Here is a 21,912-nt window from a genome sequence, read left to right on the forward strand (position 1 = left end):
TTGAGCGAGGGGCTAGGAGGTGGAATCCCACTCAGGATCTCATTGGTGCCTGGTTTAACCCCCAGCATTGTTCTGGATTCCACTTATTTCCCTGAGCAGGTTAACCACTCTATGAATCTTAATCCTTACAAAATAGGCATCAAACCAATTAAGCTGAAATCTTCTTTTTCCCCCAGACCATATACAGAAATGTACTGGATGATGTATATGAATACCCAATACTTGAAAAAGAACTGAAAGAATTTCAAAAGATACTTGGAATGCACCGTCGTCAGTAAGTAATTTTCCTCATCACAGTTAGTCAAAGAAAGCAGCACATGTGATAGAATTGGGGGTGTCTCATATGTACCATTTGGAACATTTTGAATCTGAGATTTATCTTGATTCCTTAGGTTCTCCAGTAGTAAATATTTGTTTTTATATCTCAAGATGAATGAACACTAAATCAAGCTTATTGGCTATTTTTTTTTTTAACCCTGTTTGGTATGGTAGAAACAAACTGCGCCACGACAGTCTGGGTACATAAGAACAATTAACTAATAAATTATTATTTAGTTTTAAAAGTGTAAATATTTAACTTGTCATTTGGGGGAGCTCATAGCTATCTCTAATGAATAGGAAAAACGTTTTATAAATAGGTCCCAGCAAGTCATGGTGCATTTTTAAAGTTCAGTTTTATGGATTCCCTGAAGTTTCTTTATCAATTCAGAAAACTTAAAGGAAAGCATTTATTCAGTGACTTTTGTCATATCCAAGGTGTATCACTGAGGTGTCCATCATTAGTCTTTCATATTTCTAATACCTAACTTTACTCTGATTTACCACTAACTCTTCTTATTAATTTTGGTAAATGAAAACATCAAGTCAGGGCTTCCCTGGTGGCGCAGTGGTTGAGAGTCCGCCTGCCGATGCAGGGGACACGGGTTCGTGCCCCGGTCCGGGAGGATCCCGCATGCCACGGAGCGGCAGGGCCCGTGAGCCATGGCCGCTGAGCCTGTGCGTCCAGAGCCTGTGCTCCGCAACAGGAGAGGCCACAACAGTGAGAGGCCCGCATACCGCGAAAAAAAAAAAAACATCAAGTCATTATTCAGTTTTCAGATGTAGCTGCAAAGTTAATCTGAAGGGAAAAATTGTTCTCTGATTTACAATGTCGTTTCTACTTTTTAAACATAAAACACATCTGTTGTTAAGTTGTGAAAAACTTCTATTAAGATTTCAGCAGTCACTTCTCATAGAAAATGTTAATTCAGGCCTCTCAGATTATCGATTTGAGATTTAAAGCCTGACTTAATTTTAGTAAAGGGAGATCTATTTAGTAAAGGCTATATAAAGAACTTTAGGGTGCAAACAAATTATGTATAAACCTTAGTCCCAATCAGGAAAATCGCACATTTAGAAATTCAGAAATGAGGGGCAAGGTGTTAGAAATGAATGTTGTGAATTTTGGTGGTCATCTTTTATCACAGTCTACACTGTAATCAATTTCGGTAGCCTAAGACTAGTATGAAAATATGAACAAACAAATGAAGCAAAAAAGAAAAAGAAAGAAACCTTTACATCAGAATAATCCCCTACATGGAAGTTGATCTATGCTGTAAGGCAGGCCTTCTTACAGTTGGGAAAATTTAATTCTGGTTTAGTACACATTTAAATGCATTAAATAAATAAATGGAATTTAATACATTCCATTTAAAAACTTACATAAAACTGGGAAATAAAAGATTTAAGTAAGAAAACTGTCTAAGACATGATTCTTGCGTCTTTGGTACAAGGTGAAGTATCTCTAGATTCTGGGATAAGATTTGAGCTGGGGACCTGCAGAAGATCCCCCAGTTCCACCACACATAGAAACATCCTGGAAAAGATCTGTGTTGGCTGACTTATTTAGCTATCTAAAGAACAATAATTTCACCGAAAATCTAGCCACATGTGAGAAAACTTAGAGTTTCTGTGGAAATAAATCCAGTTCTTTCCTCAATGCTCAGTTTCTATGGGTAGAAAGCAAAATATACCTGTTGAATAAATAGCTTCTTTTCTTCCTGGTTCACTGGAAATCCAGAGCCCAGTGTCAAGTGTGTTATGCATAGTAAACTAGTGAATACTGTGTGTTTTATCTTTTTGAAAAGCAAAAACCTCTGCCCGCTGCCTGAAAAGGAGTCTCTGTGACAATCACTACACTATTCTGGGTTTGAGACAAAGACTGATGTCTTGTCCTTTTCCTTTCAGCACTGTAGATGAATATTCACCACAAAGGAAGGTAAGGCAGCCCCTTCTGTCTGAAACGGGGTGATCTGGTTTGGAGGCCTGGCCTTGGCCCACTTGGTATTTCTTCATAATTAATGAACGCTGCCTCTAGCAGAGGAGGGCCAGGTGGGGAGCCGGGGGCTGCACCTTGCCTCCCCACTCCTACCTCACCTAGCTTTCCCTGTGCTTGTGCAGATGCAGTTTCAGCCAGGTGCCCTAGACTTTATGACATTCTGAATTCTTGTGGTGCGTTTTGGAGACTCAGAGTTTCCCCAACATCCCCAGGATGATATAAATATGATTTTTAGTCATTGATATAAAGATAGAAAACCGTCTATGCAAGACTCTTGCCTGCAAGAGTAAGGAAGTCTTGTAAGAAGAAGGTTGGAACCCTTCAACCCACCAGAAAGAGAGATGGTAGCCAGAATGAATGTGTTTCCTCTTCAACTTGGGGGGAAATGCTAAATGAGATGTCAGGCACAAGTTTTGCAGGAGCTGATATATCAGGTGATGGATAATCATAATGGATCACGTACCTGTTTCTCTTAAGCAAGTCACTGCACTACAGCAGAAGTGTGAAACCATCTCGACGTGGCTTTATCCAAAAGCAAGGTTGCTGTTGGGATGGGGAAACCATGTCTCTCTCAGGAGAAGCAGCTATGGATGTTTGTAGTAGCGAGTGTTAAATATCACGCCCATATTCTCCGGCATGTTGCAGAGAATCATTTGGGGGGCTTTTTCCCTTGGCCGAGGTCTATCATGTTGCTCAGACTCTCCACCTCCACGTGCATTAATTGAGGCCGCTCCCAGTTTATTCATCTAAGATTAGATGGGTGGATTTCATATTAAAAAAAAAAAATTGGCACGCTCTTTTGGAACATGTTGCAAACAGCTCTGGTTTTCCAAAGGGCAGCAATACATTCATTCATTGTTCTTGTTCTCCCTTCTTGCAGAATAAAGCCCTTTTCCACCAATTCAGTCTTAAGGAGAACTGGCTCCAGCATAGAGGAACTGTGACGGAAACAGAGGAAAGTGAGTATGGTTTGAACAAGGCTCTGGGGCAGGTGGAGTAGCAGCTAATCACCATCATTCTCCAACTTTAACACATCAGCCTGCCTTTAACCCTTTCTAGCTGCCACACCCCTAAGACACGCATGTTAGCATCCACAGTGATAGTTTTTCTTCTCTTGCTGTGGGCGTTACAGTTTTCTTTATCACAGAGTACTGTCCCAGGTAGGGAAAGGAGACTGCAAAGAGCCCCCTGCGTTCTTGGGGAGATGTGCAAAATGGACTGGAAAAGCAACCTTTCCCCTTGGCTGCCTTCTCCCCTGCTGTCAGCCCATCGCCTGTGACTCACTGGAAAGTCCCTTAAAGCCACCGTGCAGGGCTTTGGCTGAGTCAGTCCCTGAGATTTAGAGAAGAAAATCTTGGAGAAAATAATGAAAGGAAGGATGTGCAGTCGAAACTCCTCCAAGGCAAGGCCCTGCCGGGCAGTGCCACACGTCCAGTGTGTCCTCAATCAGTGCTGCTGGCAAAAGGGCTCGTGACGCACCCTGAAGAGGGCTGCTCCATCAGTGCAGGGGAGACACCTCTGTAACACTCTGAAGGTGCTGATGTACTTTTTATTTTAAATTTAATTAATTAAGTTATTTATTTTTCGCTGTGTTGGGTCTTCGTTGTTGCACGCAGGCTTTTCTCTAGTTGCGGCGAGCGGGGGCTACTCTTTGTTGTGATGCGCGGGCTTCTCATTGCGGTGGCTTTTCTTGTTGTGGAGCACGGGCTCTAGGCGCACGGGCCTCAGTAGTTGCAGCAGCCAGGCTCAGTAGTTGCGGCTCGCGGGCTCTAGAGCACAGGCTCAGTAGTTGTGGCGCATGGGCTTAGTTGCCCCACGGCATGTGGGATCTTCCCGGACCAGGGATGGAACCCATGTCCCCTGCATTGGCAGGCGGATTCTTAACCACTGGTCCACCAGAGAAGCCCCTGGCATGCTTTGCTACATTACTGTTTTATAAAGGAACTGGAAGTGGTTTCCTCCTGTTTAGATAAAGGTTGAGTCAGGGGCAGAGCTGGGAAACACAGCAATTCAAATGTGCATGCTATTGTGACTTGGAGACTTTCTCTTTTAATTCGCCTTTCCCGACAGCGCTGAAATTTTAAGTGTGGACGTTGAATATTTATTCAACTTATTGAATGTTTAAACAACAAAATGTCACAGGATACCTCTTGTGTTCCATTGTTTGTGTATAACCAAACATGATGGCACTCGTTGGGTCATAGTGTCACCTGTACCAAGTGGAGGAACAAATGGAATGACCTCACCTCCTCATCTCTCACTTGCTGACCTTCCTTTCCCATTTGTCTTACAATTAATTGTATAATCTTCCAAGCTGAGTTTCAAAGAATCTGAGTATTTCAAGACCTCCCCCCTCCTCCTTTTGTTCATCATCTTACTGAGCAGGCTGTAAACTTTCCTCACACTTAGTAGTTTGTAGACTGCAGCTCTGCCTTGCTCCAGAATTCCGTCTTTTTGAGGAAGGATAAAAACATTTTGTCTCTCACAAGTCTGTTGACAACACATAAAACAGCTATTTGTTAGATGCTACGGTTTTAGTGACACACCCAACCAAACCCAAAACAAAATACTGTCAGTGCCTCTTGGTGGCGTGTTTACTTTCAGGTTTGTACTAGTGAACCCCTAGTTTGTCTCTTGCTTCATTCGCATTTCTGTGCAAACATTCCTGGGTTTAGTTCTGTGGTGCATTTAAATTGCATATGAAATTTCTCTAGGACCTGCACTCCCCTTTTTTTTTTTTTTTTGCAATCTAGAAGAGAAGAATAAGTATATTATTGTCCTTCTGTCTTTAGTAAAGAAGCTGATGTTTTATACATTCAGAATGGCTGATACAAGAGGCAAATAACGTGTCAGTTATTTCCATTGCTACAGTTTCTGCTATTAAATCATAAAGAAACATTGTTTCCAGGGCCCATTCACCCTGATAGTGATAATGTCCTAGTAATAATGATTAGCACCACAGACAAGAAGAAGGAAATTAAAAAGGCTGGAAATGTGACCTCCATTTGAAAACTAAACTCACTACCACCTTGATATGGGTGGAGGGGCGGCACGCGGAGGTTCATTCTTATACGAGCAGGAAGGCTGAAGCCAAAAACCATAGCAAGTGACAGATTTTTTAGATAAGCTTATGAGAATTCAAATAACAAAATGTGGTGGTCTTTACTGAGCCACTGTGCCTGTCCAGAGGTGAAGTGTACAACAAAAATGTTTGAATTAGACGCTTTAATAGACTGCTTTGGGAGATCACAGTAACCCTCACAGAAGGGACTCCGAAGTCTAGTCCCTGTTGCACAGATCCCACTGTGTTGTGGCCAGGCTGCCTCTACCCTGAGCAGACGCTTTTGCGTGATGTGGGTCTCTCGCTACAGTATGGGATGCTTAAGCACTACTCCACCTTGCTCAGCAGCTTTATCACGTCTCCGTCTCACGTGTGTGCAGGCTCGCATTGCTGTGCCCTCAGGCACCCGTGTGCACACATATATATGTAAATCTAGCTGTGTCTGCTCTGTACTGCAGGGAATAGTGTGGCGGGTGCCTCGATTTGGGTGAAACGTCTGTACCTCATGGCCACAGCTGTTCTCTGTCTACTCACAGTTCTTTCACCTCATGCAGTTTTCTGTCACGTGTATATCACGGAGCACTCCTATGTCAGCGTGAAGGCAAAAGTTTCCAGTACAGCCCAAGAGATCCTGAGAGTGGTGGCGGAAAAGATCCAGCATGCGGAAGAGGATCTGGCTCTGGTAGCCGTCACGTTCTCTGGGGGTAAATTATTTTCTGTCTTTGAATATTAATCTTTCACTGGATTGCCTCCAGAAGGAGAGAGTTGACATTTTTATGGAGTAGACGTGCAGCGCGTCCCTTCTGGGTCTGCAGCTGGATGAGCACTCTAACAAGAAGAAGCCACCTACCAGAGGTGTTTCCATGACAACAGTTGGGTACCGTTGGATGCTGAATTTCCTCCCCAAGAACTGAGCAGAGAGGCGCGCCAGTGTTTTGAAATATATTATAAAGCTTTACATATTTTGTACTCTAGATAAGCCTTCTGTTTTCATATTTAAATTAACTTGGGAAATTGCTAAAGGATGAAATTACTTTCCGAAGAAAAAAGAAAGGCAGCCTTGAACTAGTCTTTTTGCTGGCTGACAGTTTAATACTTAAAGACTCCCTGTTGAAGGAAATAAAAACTGTACAATAAGCCGAAAGCTCACAGGCAGTGTTCCTTCAGGCAGACGTGGGGAGGGAGCCCTGGTTATAGTTTTTGCCTCTGTTGGGCCTTATTTATCCTCAGAGAATGGTTTATTGTCTGTTTTGAATAAGATCACACAGATTACAAGCTGATACTATTGATCTGTGAGACCTGAACAGACCCCTGCGTTTTCACTGGAGCCTGTCAGATCTCAGTGTCACTGGCCTCCTTTTTTGGCTTACGATCTTTATTTAATATCTCATTAACCCTGAGAAAAATACAAAGAAAGTGACTTAGTCCCAGTAGTTGAAAAATGGGAGTACTGTGTAAACTAACCAGCCAGAGATGGGGCGGGCCGGGGAGGGGGGAGCAGATAAAGGGCATTCCTGTTTACCCTTTGTTACCATTCTAGAGTCAGGAGAAGAAGATCAGAATGTATTGTACTTGATGCAAAAGCATTATGTGATGGAACATTGCCTCTTTCGCTTTGTGACTCAGAGGCAGGTAAAATGGGCCTACAAGCTAGTTGATTACATATTCAAACAAATACAGCCCATCTCCCCTGTCCTAGTTAAGTGAGGCACTCCTTCCTCTCCCTGAGCGTTGTGCCTCCCATCAAAACATTCTCTAAAGAAAAAGAGCAAAAATTTCAGAAACATGTGGACTACATGAATTTTAATCAGGGAGTAGTTGAATGTTTAATAAAATATATTAGGTATTCCAGATAAATATGATATTTGTATATTAATTTTAAGTGACCAAGGATATTACATGATTCTAAACAGTATTAAACTTCATCAAAATCAGCATTTGCCTCTCAAGGCAATACCATAACAGAAAGTAATCATTGGGTCCCCATGCAGACAGAAGGTGCTGGAGAAAGAAGGACCCTGAGAGACCCTGGTGGCACAGCTGAGACCCACACCCCCTTGGAGGCTGACTCAGAGTCGGCCCAGGGCCACACGTGAACCTGGGAATTAATGAGTGGGTCTTTTACTACCCAATATCTATTTGATGGCTGTGAAATACGATTTTTACACTCTATTAGATTCATCTGTCGTTCTAATGTGTATAGACTCATAGCGAATCATCACTAGCAATATCAGTTTATCTCTGGAATTATCTCACAGGTTTGGAAATATGCCGTCATTTTCCATCCATTAGTAGTTTCGTCTGTTAAGAACCTTTCTGCCTGCAGCTTCACATCCACCAAGCAATAATGTTCTTATGAAGAAAAAAAGCCCACAGAGCTTAATGTATTCCTTGCTCCAGTTACGTAATTTTTAATAAATGTTTTAAATGCTACATCAAAATGAAATGACAGTGAGATCTACAGTTATTTTCTTTTTGTTAAAAGAAGTTTAGAGATATTGGCCATGTTGTAGGTTTTGTGGACTTTTCTAAAAGGACTGGTATTATTACCCTCACAGCTTTCAGTAGGTTTCCAGCTGTTTTGTACCCAAGTTAGGTATATATGTATGTAGTAACAGAAACCTACCCAGTTACTCAGAGCTTAAAATCCTATCACTTTTCATTGTTCATGGTGTAGTGACAAATCTGAAAGTAAGAAAAACACTTCTTAGCAAATGGAAAAATTACTGTCTGAAAGCCATGGCATTTGCAGAATGCAAATTCCATAGCAAATGCAGAATGGCTCTTATAAAGTCAGATTTAAGGTATATATGGGCACACAGAGGGTTGCAAGAAATTGTAGCTAAAGAGGGAGGAGATAGAAGAACGTCAGAGCCCGGCCATGTGGGACCATTTACTGCCGACGTCAACAGGCCGACATGACAAATACTACTTATCTTTGCAGTGCTGGGCCATAAAGAATGTATTCGAGTATCATTTGTGTACTCTGTATCAAACAGAAATGTTCAAAACAAAATCTGGCGCTCGAACTGATTATCTAGAAAAAGAGATGTGGCATATTGTATTTCCAACCATGCTGGGTAACTGGAGGGCTACCTTAGGAGAGGCTGATTATGTCACAGTGGAATAAAGTTGAGTATCACTTTGGTCGATTCCCGTCTGCATCTTGTAGGTGGGGGGAGGACGTTTTTCTATGAGAAGCCTATTGTGTTATATAAGAGTCCAACTATGGTAGAAAAATGGCCAAAGGACAGGAACAATAGGGGAATAAAATAGAAGTAGAATAGATGAAAAAAAATAGATGAAAATATTCACCTTTACTAGTAGTCAAGAAATACAAAGTAAACCGAGAATCTATTTTTGATTTTAGCAAAACAGTAAACTTATTCAAAGGAATGGTGAGCGTTGGTGGGTGTAAGAATTGGAAAGCAGTTTGGCAGCTTGTATCAAAAACTTTAAAAATGTTCCTTCGCTTTGACCTAGGAATTCCACTACTGGGAATCTGTCTTAAGAAACTCATCTATAAGCAGCCAAAGATTTATGCACAAAGATGTTGACTTTGGCAGTATATATATGGCTGCTGTAATAAGAGATCCCATTTATCAAACCCCTGTTATGTGCTGGTCCCTGTGCTAGTATTTAGCATGGTTCTTGCCATCTAATTTATATGACCAAAAAAACTGGAAACCATTAAATGTTCAACAACAGAGGAAAGATTAAATGATGGCATAATAGACAGTTATATAACCAGTTACACATGACATGACATTCTAAATAATTTTGACAAGTGGGTAAGTAATTAAAATAGGAATATAAAACCACATAAGGAATAATTACAAATGCATGTATCTATAGTGATTATTAATGCAAACATATAAATAATAATTTTGACCGTATGTACATGTGTGCACACACATATTTGCATAAAGATCAGGATGGAAATATACTCAACTGTTACCAATATTACTATCATATGGTTACTTTAGAGTGATGGGATTGTGAATGAATTTTACTTTCTTCCCTAAGCTGTTCTGTGTAAAGAATGACTAAATATTTTAAGAATTAATTGCAGAGGGTACCTCTTTATGGATTCTGAGCATTGATCTTCTGGTATCATTGTATAGCATGTGCAGAACTGAATTAAATCTACTTCACATCCCATTTATTTTTAAATATTTTTCTTTGGCAAATTTCACTCTTTAGATGTACTGTGAATGCCTACTAGGTGTTCTTGTGTTTCTAATTACTCTTTTTTGTAAATAAAGAAAAGCATGAACTTCAGCCAAATGACTTGGCCATCTCCAAGTCCCTTGAAGCATCTGGTCGGATATATGTCTACCGGAAAGACCTGGCTGACACTTTGGTGAGTACCTTTAGCCTTGTACTTGAAACACACAGACCCACACGTCAGACTGAGACCATGTATTTGTATGTTTGAAAATGAATGTTAGAAAAATACATCAAGCTGTTTCCTCCTGTAGTCAACAATACACTTTTCAAACAACACTGCGTTTGCAAATCAAAGGCAGGCCCATCTTTAGGGACTCTCAACCCCTCCTAAGTCAAACGCTATTTCTCTCTGAGTCCCTGTGAAACAAGGGATTTGAGAGATGTGACTCTTTCTCTGATGGAATCTTAATTCCATTCTTCTTTTTTGGCGGCTATATGGAGGTTAGGCTGAGGAACGCATCCTGTGTGGATTTAAAGGGAAAGAGACTCTGTCCTTAGTTCCTGTCCACTGGGTCCACTTTGAGTGAGCCATTCCTTTGAAGGAAGGGTGGACGGTTACCCTTCCCTGTGTAAAATGGCACCTAACCGTGCAACGTCAGATGCCACTGAAGTGTAAGCGTATGAAGAAACATAGAACGCACACTGTATGTTATTTTCCGTCCTAAATTTAAGAACACTTACGCCTAACTAGATGATTTGTTGTTGTTCCTAAAAACCTCGGTCTCATGGTTGCTTTCTCAACGGTAGGGTCAGGCCTCAGATCCATTGCCCATAAAAAGTGGGCTGTATCAGGTCGTGATTGTATCATCCAGACTTATGGTCCTGGTCTGTCCCATGGAGTCATCACAAGGATGGGTCTTTCCATCTGGCTCCTGTTGTATATATAATGGAGGAATCTGTATACCATGTGGGTTAACCAAAACTGCTTATAATAAAAGTATCTTATGTAAAATTATCTGCAAGATATCAAGCTAGCATAATGACATGAGTCACTGTTATCTTCACACTTTCTACCAGACACGTATGTACTAGGTAATTTACATACAGTATGTCATTTAACCTTCCTGCTAACCTTGTGAAGTTCAGAGAGGCTGAGTGACTTACTCTAGCTTCCCACAGCCAAGCCAGGGAGAGGGCTAGGATTTCATTCCAGTTATATTTGACTCTGGAGCTCCTGCACCTTCCTCCTTGTACATCGTGAGGGAGAAAAGGAGAGGGAAACCCTTTGTCTTACTTGGGATTTCCCGTTGCTGGATGTCCTTCTGCAGATCACCAGGCCTGTGTCTATACACGATGTAATTCCACCAGTGGAACTTGACAGACAGGATGCTGCACAACATCTTTGAGTAGATAATGAGATTGATGTGACTGCCCGCCGCCCTCCCCCGCACCTTGTGAAGGAGGAGAATCTAATATGCAGTTGCCCTAGGCTCCTGGTGATGGAAGGATCCACACTCTAATTGTCTCCCACCCCCCAGCCCTCACCCGCCACACACAGACCCCTCATGCGGTTCCCTCGTGTGCGCTCCCAGAGCGCTCTTCTGCTGCGGTCGAGGGCCTCAGAAGAGTAGAGGGCAGGCCTGGGGCAGTGTCTTGTGGGATAAACAGGTGCTGTGAATTCCAAGTTGAGCCAGATGCTATCCTGTACTCGGATGCTTCCCCCACCAGCTTTTTGCACCACCTAAAAATTTCCCATTGGAATCAAAGTTTAGGTGATTTCATCTCCAAAAGATTTCAGTTGAAATGGAACATTGTATGGGAAGGATAACATGTGAAACCACTCATATCCACTGTGCTTGTGCATAGATTAGCCTTCGTGGAAAGCAGGAATCATAGCCCTGAATGAATGGAATAGAGAAATAGAAAGTGTTTCTTGGAGAGGGCAGTGGACTACCTGAGTAACTAGAGGGCAGTGCCAGGATAAGGGGCACATTTAGGGAGAAAGTAGGAGGGATAAAAAGCCAAGTGAAAATACCCTTACACCTCCAAATTACTAAGCAGAGATCTGTGTTACTTCCCAACTCGTGGCTCTTTGAATGTCTGCAGTGCAGCCTGGTCTCCATCTGGTCCCAATCTAGCCAGACCAATTCCTGAGAAACCTGGGCTTTCCCCCACCTCAGTGTTTGCATGCACATCATTCAGGCAGCCCTTACTGAGTTCCACCCCATATCCACACTGCGGGTAGGGGGACAGTTTGTACCTAAACCTACTCTAAAGAGAATCAAGTCTGTGGAAAAGCTTGTGAAGGTCTTTTGTCATTTTTTAAATTAGGAAACCTTTACATAAATATAAGAATTTGAAAATGCTAATAATTTATTTTGCAGTTCAAAAAATAGAGACTAATATTTGGATTCTGAAATGTTCCCTTTATCCTGCTATGGCATTTATTTTTGCAAAGTCCCTTTCTTTTTTTTCCCAAGTCATTAACTATTTTAACGTCACTAGCTGTTCAAGTCAGATGGGAGAATTTATATCTTAATTAGAAAATATCAAATATTTTTAAAAGGTGCCAGATAATTTTAATACATTTAACAGTGACAATAGATTTAAAATTGTGGTGGCATTTAATAATTTTACGTCAGATTTTAAGGAAATACTATTATTACCAAACTCATATCCATTTGTATAGGGAAAGCAATTGATACTTTAAAATAATCATCCACTGGGCTTCCCTGATGGCGCAGTGGTTGAGAGTCTGCCTGCCAATGCAGGGGACACGGGTTCGAGCCCTGGTCTGGGAAGATCCCATATGCCACAGAGCAACTAGGCCCGTGAGCCACAACTACTGAGCCTGCGCGTCTGGAGCCTGTGCTCCGCAACAAGAGCGGCCGCGATAGTGAGAGGCCCGCGCACCGCGATGAAGAGTGGCCCCCGCTTGCCACAACTAGAGAAAGCCCTCGCACAGAAACGAAGACCCAACACAGCCAAAAATAAAATAAATTTTTAAAAAAACAAACAACAAAAAAACCAAAAAAACTATTCCCTTAAAAAAAATTTTTAAATAATCATCCACCATGGTATAAATGAAGTAACTTATTTTTTATTTCCTGTTTAAAATTTTTTTTTTTTTTTTGCTTTCCATGGGCATTTTAATAAAATTTGTAAATGTATGTCTGGGATGAGACTCGTCAAACATATTTTCTGTAAAAGCCGTGTCTGTCTTTATTGAAGTGCACTGTGACATTTCTTTTGTTTGTTTTTATACTCACCCTGCTGGCACATTAATTCTTACCAGAAGCCAGAGTGACTTCAGGGCTTTCACTTTCATTATGTTGTCTGCCCGGGGCAGTGTTTTATAATCAGATTTGTGTGTGCGTGCGTGTGTGTGTGTGTGTGTGTGTGTGTGTGTGTGTGTGTGTGTCGGGGGGGAGGGGCAACTCAGTGAAGTATCATTGATCACATTCTACGGCTTCCAAGGCTGTTTGCTAAATTGGTTGTAACTCACAGAAAGTGAACGGACCAGGGAAAATATTAAGTGCGCTGAGACAAGAGTTTTTTCCTAATGTGGGCTTCTAATGCCTTTCGATAGCCAGACAATTCAGCGCCAAATATTTTGGAACTGACTGAGGATTCTTTTACTTTTGTCTGTCACCTTAGAATCCTTTTGCAGAAAATGAAGAATCACAGCAAAGGTCGATTAGGATTTTGGGAATGAACACTTGGGATATTGCTCTGGAATTAATGAATTTTGATTGGAGCCTCTTCAATTCAATTCACGAGGTGAGTAAGAAGGGAAATGATAAAATAAATGCTTGTGCCAGTATAACTGTGAGTTCTTTTTGAGGAATGTTTGTGACTGGGTTTTAAGAAGATCCGTCATCTGGTGATCTAGTTATGCTTTAGGATACCATGGCCCCAAAATATTTGGGGACTTTAAATATATTAAAAGACTGACCCAAACCTAGGAAAATCAGAATACATGATCATGCTTTATTTGCACCTAATATTGTACAATCGGATATTTGTGTTAATGTAGTATAAATATGCTATTTTTTGTTTGAAAACATGTATTCATATATATGTGTGTGTATATATATATATATACACACACATATATATATATGAAGGTCTAATGGGGTGGAAGAGACATTTTATATTTGATACCTTTGATATTGACATTTTTATGTTTCCACGAGCTTTGCAGAGCTTTACAGTACTTATATGAGAAACACATTTATGTATGTACCTACATGCACACACACACATTCCCAAGAACATTCTATACACTTAGACTATGCTGCAAGACTTCAAGTACTCTATTGAAAATTTTGAGATGTATTTCAAATTTGTATGCCCATCAACCTCTCCCTTGAGGACAGCTTAAACATTTATAAAACAGTAGATGCAGGGCAACATGCTACTGACATTTGATGAATAAATGTAGCTGCTAGAAAGGCTCACAGGAATCAGGAGATGAAAAACGAGGCAGCTCTGTGCTACAATATGTTGCATTTACTTTGCTGTGTAGTGAAATGTTTCATTACAAGAAGGCCTTTCCTCCTGAAGAAGGAACTCGTGCCCAATTTAGGGACCCCCAAGCTTCACTTTCACTTTGGAACGTTTTTTAAATGTCCTCATATTTTCTCACTGACAACATTCCAACCTGATGATCTAAATTTGAGCAAGTAGGGAACTCGTTCACGCTAAATGACTTGTGACTTTGCAAATGGTAGTAGAGTGGGATGTGTCCCTGCTTATGTGCTTATGCAATAGGAGAATGTGAATTACTCCTGTAAAATATACACGCACACCCCTCCGGTTAGAAACACATCTCTTCCACTGCTTTGCATATGGTCAGTCTATGTCACTAGTTACTGGTCTGACTCGATTTTGTCAGTTTTGTACCTTGTCCTAATCTTGCTGTCTTTCTGTGATTTGACAATGTCTTATGTCAGTGGTTCTCAAAGAGCGGGTACCCAGACCAGCATCATCAGCACCCCTGGGAGCTTGTTAGAAATGCAGATTTTGGCCAGAGCACAGACCTACTGACCCAGAAAATCTGGAGGGTGGGGCCCAGCAATCTGTGCTTTAACAGGCCTCCAGGTGACTTGGATTCACACTGAAATGTAAGAACCCTTGTCTAGAGAACCTACCTGTGAGGGTCTAACGTAATGATAGTCATTTGCACTTGAGGTTGCTCATAGAACAAGTTTGGGAAGTTTGGATTTGATTCAGCCTGTGACTTAAACTTTAGAATGTCTTAGGTTTTCACGAAAAGTGTCATCCTTGCATTCTAAAAAATTACAGTTATGTAAGTCTTCTGCGTGGAGGCTTTTCTGGAAGATAAATTATCTTGAATTTAATATTTTGTTATATCTAACATGTTATGATATGACAGTGCCTACCTGAAGTAGCTCTTAAAAATGAATTGAATTTTGTATCAACTTGACTCTGTGCTACAACAATAAACAATTGTATGAATACATTGTCTTTCAGCAAGAGCTGATCTACTTCACGTTCAGCAGACAAGGAAGTGGGGATCACACAGTGAACCTGAGCCTCCTACTCCAGAGATGCAATGAGGTCCAGCTCTGGGTGGCCACGGAGATTCTGCTCTGCAGCCAGCTGGGCAAGAGAGTGCAGCTGGTGAAAAAATTCATCAAAATTGCTGCTCAGTGAGTTTCTAGTGGTAAAAGAATGCAGTTCTTCTCCTCTCTTTGAGAGGGTACATTATTTTCCTTGTGATGATAAGAAGGGATGAGATGCAAAAGGGTACTATTGAGTTAAGTGACCAAATGATTGAAAAGGTCTCTTTTTGAATATTTCTCTCTTCGCCTTTGAAGTATTTATATCTTAAAGTAAAGGTCAAAATACTAGACCAAAGCACTCTGCTCTGTGCTGTAGAAAAAAGCAGGCAGTGCACACATGCCCCATCGTGCAGCTAAATTACCCTTGTAGCCAGGTGAGCTACAGTAGGTTAGGAAAATGGGGGAAGGTGATGTGAGGGGGGTGAGAACCATTGAAAGTCAGATGCATTTCAGGATTCTGCTTTTGGCTCCTTGATGCCCAGAGTATGAACTTTGCAAACTCCTTAGCAGGCTCTGCACTGTCTGGTCGCACCTGACCTCTGAGCCTCACCCCATGCTGCAGCCACTCTAAATGGCTCTCCCTTTCCCATGCAGACCATCATCCAAGCCTGGACATGTGTTGTTAGCTCTGCCAAGAATGGGCACTTCTACCCAGCAAATTGCTATCCTTCTTCAAGACCTAGGTCATATGTTGCTTCCTTCCTAAAATCATCCCTGACTTTCAAATGCAGGGTCAGCTCTTTCTTACCCTGACCTCCCCCTACCATGCACACGTTTTTTTTTTTCCTTTTTTAAAAAACTTCTTTATTACTATTGATTAAACTTACCTTTTTTTTTTTTGCGATACGCGGGCCTCTCACTGCTGTGGTCTTTCCCGTTGAGGAGCACAGGCTCCTGACGCGCAGGCTCAGCGGCCATGGCTCACGGGCCTAGCCGCTCCGCGGCATGTGGGATCTTCCCGGACCGGGGCACGAACCCGTGTCCCCTGCATCGGCAGGCAGACTCTCAGCCACTGCGCCCCCAGGGAAGCCCTAAACTTACCTTTTTATATAGAATTCCTTCAGTGGACTGTGTTGGCTTCCAAGGGACAGGGACCATTTCTAATCAATCACTGTACCTGGGGTGCCTGGTACTGAACTTGGTAAATAGCAGTGACTCAGTAAAGTCGGTTGAATAACATTCTAGTAACTTCCTGGGAGCATCTCTTAAAATACCAGATGAATATTCTGAAACCACCCTTGGGACAGCTTCCCAACAGAAACAGGCAACATGAATCAAAATCTTTCCCAGTTCCTTCTACCTTCCAGTCTTCCCATTTTTTTTCCTTTGTTTTTCAAAGTAGTTTTTATATCAAACCGTTTCTGAGTACATGTCAGTGTAATATATTTAGGAAATATGTATTGATCACTCATTAATGTTTGCACATCCATGCAGGGTATTGTGGGGAAATCAGAGTGAGCCTGCACCCAATCGGCTGGGGGGATACTTTCTATAACTCAAATGTCTAATTTTCAAAATAGAACCTGAGGGTGCCCTATTATGAGATGAATTTCTTTCAGGGGCTTTAGAGGATGGGACGCGTATATGCCAAGGGTGTGGGAAAGGAGGATTAGAAAACCATTTGGGAGAAAGTAGCATTTTGAATTCTGGGTATGAATTCAAAAGAGCACACTGTCCGTGGAGGTCAGACGCATGAGAGAGAAGCAAAGCAGTTCATTGGAGGCAGAGAGCATGTGGTCAGAGAAAGGAACCTCATCAAGTTTGGCCAGAGCGGAAGGTATTTGTAAAGAAGTCGTGGGAGACTGATCTAAAAAGGAAGATGGGGCCAAATTGTAAAGGATGTTGAATTTCAGAATGAAAAGTTTAGACTGAATTGAGAAGGTGGTAGGGATTCTTTGAAAGTTTTTGTGCAGGAGATGGATACGATCCAAGTTGTCCCTCAGGAAGGTTGATCTGAAAGTAGCACCTAGACGGAACTGCCGGTGAGGAGACCCCAGAAGCAGGATATTTTGTCTACTTAGGTGAGAGATAATGGCGGTTCCTGACCTGGTGTTTGATGTGACTGGTGGTGGAAGGAGAGATAGATAACAGATATGCCTAAATCTTGGACTGCTTTTATGATGAATGCTCCTTTTTTGTTTGTTTGGCCAGTACATTTTCTATAATAGCCTGTGACATTCTTAAATGTGAGGCTCTTTGGGATCAAAAACTTTCTTATAAATGCCAGTTGCTTGGTGAAATGGGACATGAATGTCCTAAGGAGTAAGATGACACCACATAGCTTAGTTCCCAGTATAAGATTATATCTGTCCTCAGGGAAATGAAATATGTCTGTTCACATCTTCTCCATATGGCCCCATGCTCTTGAATTGTTTGCTGTACTGGTCTCTATCCCTGGCCCATAGAATAGAATGCCAACAGAAACACAAAGTTAAATTCTTCATAATCATACTGGTAGGAATAGCCAAGAGAAAACAGTCATGTCGGTGATCAGGAAATGTCTTCCCTGCCTAAGGCATCCTATTTGCATATTCATGTTTCCTTCCTTCTTACCAGTCCCATCCCCCCACCTCTGTGGGTTGAGTGGATTTTATTTCCTTACACAAAGGAGTGTTAGACTGACACTAAACTGGAATGTTTTAGTGTCAGTCTGTTCTTACCTTGAAATGAACGGACCTTGGTAAAGGAAGATTCCAGATGGGAATGGTAACCCATATTTGTACTGTATCAATTCGTCTTATAGAGAAATCATTTCTATATTAATTCTTTTTTTCTTTTTACAGATTCAGATGTTAGGTATATGTGGGTTTTTGTTTTTTTAATTTTAGGTATGACTAAAAAAGAGATCTGAACCAGGAAAATTGTTTATGGGGAGATAAAAGATAAAAAGATGAGACTTATATCTAAGATTTTGTGTAGATAAATGATTCTGAATACGAAGAAGAAGAATAAACTTTTTATAATGACTAATAATAAAATGACTTCCCCGAAAAGTCTTGTTTTCAGCTCCGGCAGTTGCTATCTGAAAGGTTTGCTGTTTACTCTGCATTTGAGTGATGGGCAGAATATAAAAATATCTGGTGGGCCATGACAGGACCAGTGGGGCTTCCATCATGCAGTAAGGTGGGAGGACTGGGACTAAGGGGAGGGCATCCAGTGCCTCTGGCATAGGGATGGGGCACTTCTCGCTGACCTCAGCGTCTTGGCGGGGGAGCCTGGCATCATCTCATCAAGAGATGGAGCTGACTCAAGTCTCTTCTGGCTGGTGTGAACTTGCCAGGGTGTGATGAGACAGAAGGGGCGGAATGAGGGAAGAGAGTGGCGGAAGGGAAGCAGAGTTGTAGTGCTGATGCCTTTAGGCACCAGTTTCTCAGAAACAGGAAGATTTCTGAACCACAGACCAGGGAAGTGTCCTGTTTGTTTGTTCATGGAATATACCAAGCAGGGTCTACCCAGGAGACAGTTGGCAGAAACCAGCGAAAGGGGCCAGTTAGACTGAATTTCAGGTCCTCTTGCCTACCGGGGAACTATAGGCAGAGTCCAAAGCTGGACAGGAAGACTGAAAGGAACAGACCATGCCTAGTGGAGACTCAGCAGTGAGGGGCTTGCAGGACTGTGTTCACCCAGGTATTTTGGACACTAGGTGCATAGGCAGCAGTGCCTTTCCTGGTTCCCCTGTTAATGGAGCTAGAATTTCCAAAATGCTCGCAAATGGCTGACCCACGCACAGCTGTACTGGGCAGTGTCCAGTCCATGAGGCTGGCTCTGGGAGCAGGCAGGTTTAGGCAGGACCGGCCAGGGCGCAGCCACCTCTATATATTACCACTTTAAGAGCCGAAAACAGTTTCCTGGTTCTGAATCAATGCTCCTGTACACACCTGTGCGACTGGAAATCAGTATAGTTTTGAGAGACAGAAGTTTTTAATATGTGTTGAGAACCTTTAAAGTCATCATAGCTTTTGATCAATCATGTAATGACTGGAAGTCTAACTTAATTTTAGAAAATCATAAATACAGTAAGAAGTTTTTTTCACAGAAGGCATTTATTGTAGCATTTTACGTTGATTTGAATTGTATTGAATTGAAAATAGATTAAATGTCTACAAGGGAATAAGTAAACAAATTATGAAATACGTTTTTGATGAAGTGTTCCATAACATTAATGGTAACAGTGAAGAATCCGTAATATATTATATAACATGGTATAAAACTGAGAACTCGGGATGCAGAGTTGTGTATACAATGTTCCCAAATTCCATTTGAGACATTGATGGAGATGTCATGGAAGAGATGACATGTGAGGGCAGCTCTATCAACACACACTAGGGACTTTTTATGCCTCTGGCTTACTGCTAAGCACTTTCATCTTTTTTCATATTATTAAGTCAGGGTAATTTTTAAATTTTTAAATCTTTCCTCAGAGAAGTCATTTTCTAATACATCCCAGATTAAGGAATATCTGGAATTCACAGGCTGTTCCGGCCAACCTGGAGGCCCACCCTCCCTCTGCTGTATCAAGCCCCTCTGCTGGCTTTGAAAATTAATGGAGTTTTGACTGATTAAGTTGAAGGGCAAGATTGACGTTCTGCAGAGCATATAATCTTCCAGAGTGAATGGAGCTCAACATGGTCTTATTTTGCATTTTATTTCCTTTATTCCTTAAATGAGAGATGTGAGTCAGCGTCCCCATAATATATGCCGTATTTTAAATACATACATAACATAGTAGCTATTTTGTTGAGAGCAAAGAAAATATGTCTAAATGTAACGGGAGAGGGCCCTGTGAGGTAAGAGGGTCTTGTTTCTCAAAAAAGAAAGACAACATACAGATTAAAGATACAGAATCAGGGGCTGTTCTAATGAGTATGGGATATATACAGAAATATGAATGTAAGAGCTTTCAGTTAAAACTGTCAATGCATCCAAAATAGATTTTTAAAAGGGAGGAATCTTTTGAAGTATCCAGAGGGTATCAAGAACACAGATCTTTTCCTAAAGGTAAGGAAGCATTTGGAATCCTTTCATTTGTGTTGAGGGGATACCGCCCCATCCGACAGGGACAGTCAAGGCTGTGTAGGTCACAGAGCAGAGTTCAACCCTGCCCTAGAGGTTGAACTCTGTGGCCTGGGAGAGTCTTGGCAGCTTTATCTTTTGTGATCATCTGGTGAAAGGACGTTGCCTCAGAGTGCCTTCTGCTTTCTTTTATTCCATAGCTGCAAAGCCCAGAGAAACCTGAATTCTTTCTTTGCTATTGTGATGGGTCTCAACACTGCTTCTGTCAGCCGGCTGTCCCAGACCTGGGAGGTGAGCCCTGGGGGTCCATACGGAGGGTGGAGTTGGGGACAAATAAAACTGAACGGGAAGTGGTCCAGCTAACAGTCTTTATTTAAAATAAACGGCTTAAATGAGATACGTAGCACTAGAAAAAAATGTTAAAAAATTAGTGTCTCAAGTCGTCAGGAGCTATTTTCATCAAACGGTCTTCAAAATGGTTCTATAATATATATGAAAGAAACACAACTTGTAAAATGCTTCCCAGCTAGAATTAGTTTTCTGCTTTTCTCCCATGATGGCATGGTTACAGTTCCCTGTTGGTCATTTCAAAAGCCCACCTGTGTGTCCAGAAGCAGATTTGCAGAGATGCTAATGAATTTAAGCTACCAGTCTTCTCACTTGTGGGGCCTCTGGCGGTATGTTCACGTGGATGATGGATATCGTTACAAAATCTGCAAAAGCAATTTTATATTCCTTTTTCCTAAAGAGGACTCACAAAATGTTTTAAGTTTCGGGCCTCCCCAGTCCTGGCTCTGCCTGTCAGGGCTGTATGATGAAGGCTGTTTGGGTTCGAGGTGGGAGAGGGCCACTCAAGTTAGCGCATGTTCTGAAACGTGGACTCTGAGGGTCTGCGTGGGAAGAATGGAAACTGGGGTGTCCCTAAATGTAGCCAGACACGGATGTTGGGCCCTCTGCCTCCCCCATGACCCCAACGCCTTCTTTCTTTGGGCTTTCGTTTCTTTCTCTCTCCATTCGCTACTGACTGTGTACCTAATTCCCCATACCATTTCTCTCTCTCGTTCTTTCTCTCTCACCGTCAAGTCTTCTCCCTTACGGGTCCAGCCTGCTGTGGCTCGCTGCGGCTCCCTCGGCCTCTCCCCACCCTCTCAGATTCAGCTGTTCTTCCTGCCTACCCTGCACTCTTCATGGTCCCCCGTTCACACTCCTGCAGGAGAGAAGCTGACAGGCCAACTGTTGTTTTTCTCACATTCCATCTCAGTGACGGTCTGTGGGCAGCTTTGGGGTTCACCTTCTTTCGTCGGGGGCCACACTCTGATGGAATGCGCGGTGGTGACCTGAGGGTCAGGGTCAGTGCTCCTTAAAGGGGTTCAAAAGAAAAGCGACAAAAGGCTTGCATCTCTGGTTAAGCAAACCAGATGCGCACACACTTCATGAGATTCAAGGAGGTGGGCAAAAAAAGCCACAGTTTATCAGAGCAGGAGGAAAACAAGTGGCTAGGAAGGGTCCTGGGAGGAGAGTGGAATTTTAAATTATACACAGAAAGAAGGCTTGATCTGCAAACACTGAAAGGAGAACAATTCAGTGAAATTCACATAGTGTGTATTTCACGTGCACAGTGACCGCCTGCCACGTGCGCAGCTCTGCATCAATGCCGTGGCAGGTGGAACGTGGCCAGATTAGCACAGGGTGTGCTGTGGTCAAGGAGGTCTTGAACCGGTTCCAGGCGGACCCCAGCAGAGCAATGGAGGAATCGTGCTGTC

At 42.1% G+C, this 21,912-nt stretch overlaps 1 protein-coding gene across 1 annotated transcript in view; it reads left to right on the forward strand.

The window, feature by feature from the left end:
- RAPGEF5 (Rap guanine nucleotide exchange factor 5) overlaps positions 1-21,912 on the forward strand; it is a 219,151-nt gene that overhangs the window by 175,054 nt on the left and 22,185 nt on the right. Inside the window, exons 14-21 of the mRNA XM_060020399.1 lie at positions 177-274; positions 2,227-2,257; positions 3,198-3,276; positions 5,933-6,082; positions 9,644-9,741; positions 13,206-13,328; positions 15,045-15,223; positions 20,350-20,440. Of these exons, the coding sequence (XP_059876382.1) occupies positions 177-274; positions 2,227-2,257; positions 3,198-3,276; positions 5,933-6,082; positions 9,644-9,741; positions 13,206-13,328; positions 15,045-15,223; positions 20,350-20,440 (849 nt within the window). The remainder of the gene's footprint in view (positions 1-176; positions 275-2,226; positions 2,258-3,197; positions 3,277-5,932; positions 6,083-9,643; positions 9,742-13,205; positions 13,329-15,044; positions 15,224-20,349; positions 20,441-21,912) is intronic.

This window comes from Delphinus delphis, chromosome 9, assembly GCF_949987515.2.
Source record: "Delphinus delphis chromosome 9, mDelDel1.2, whole genome shotgun sequence".
In the NCBI taxonomy this organism is placed as follows: Eukaryota; Metazoa; Chordata; class Mammalia; order Artiodactyla; family Delphinidae; genus Delphinus; species Delphinus delphis.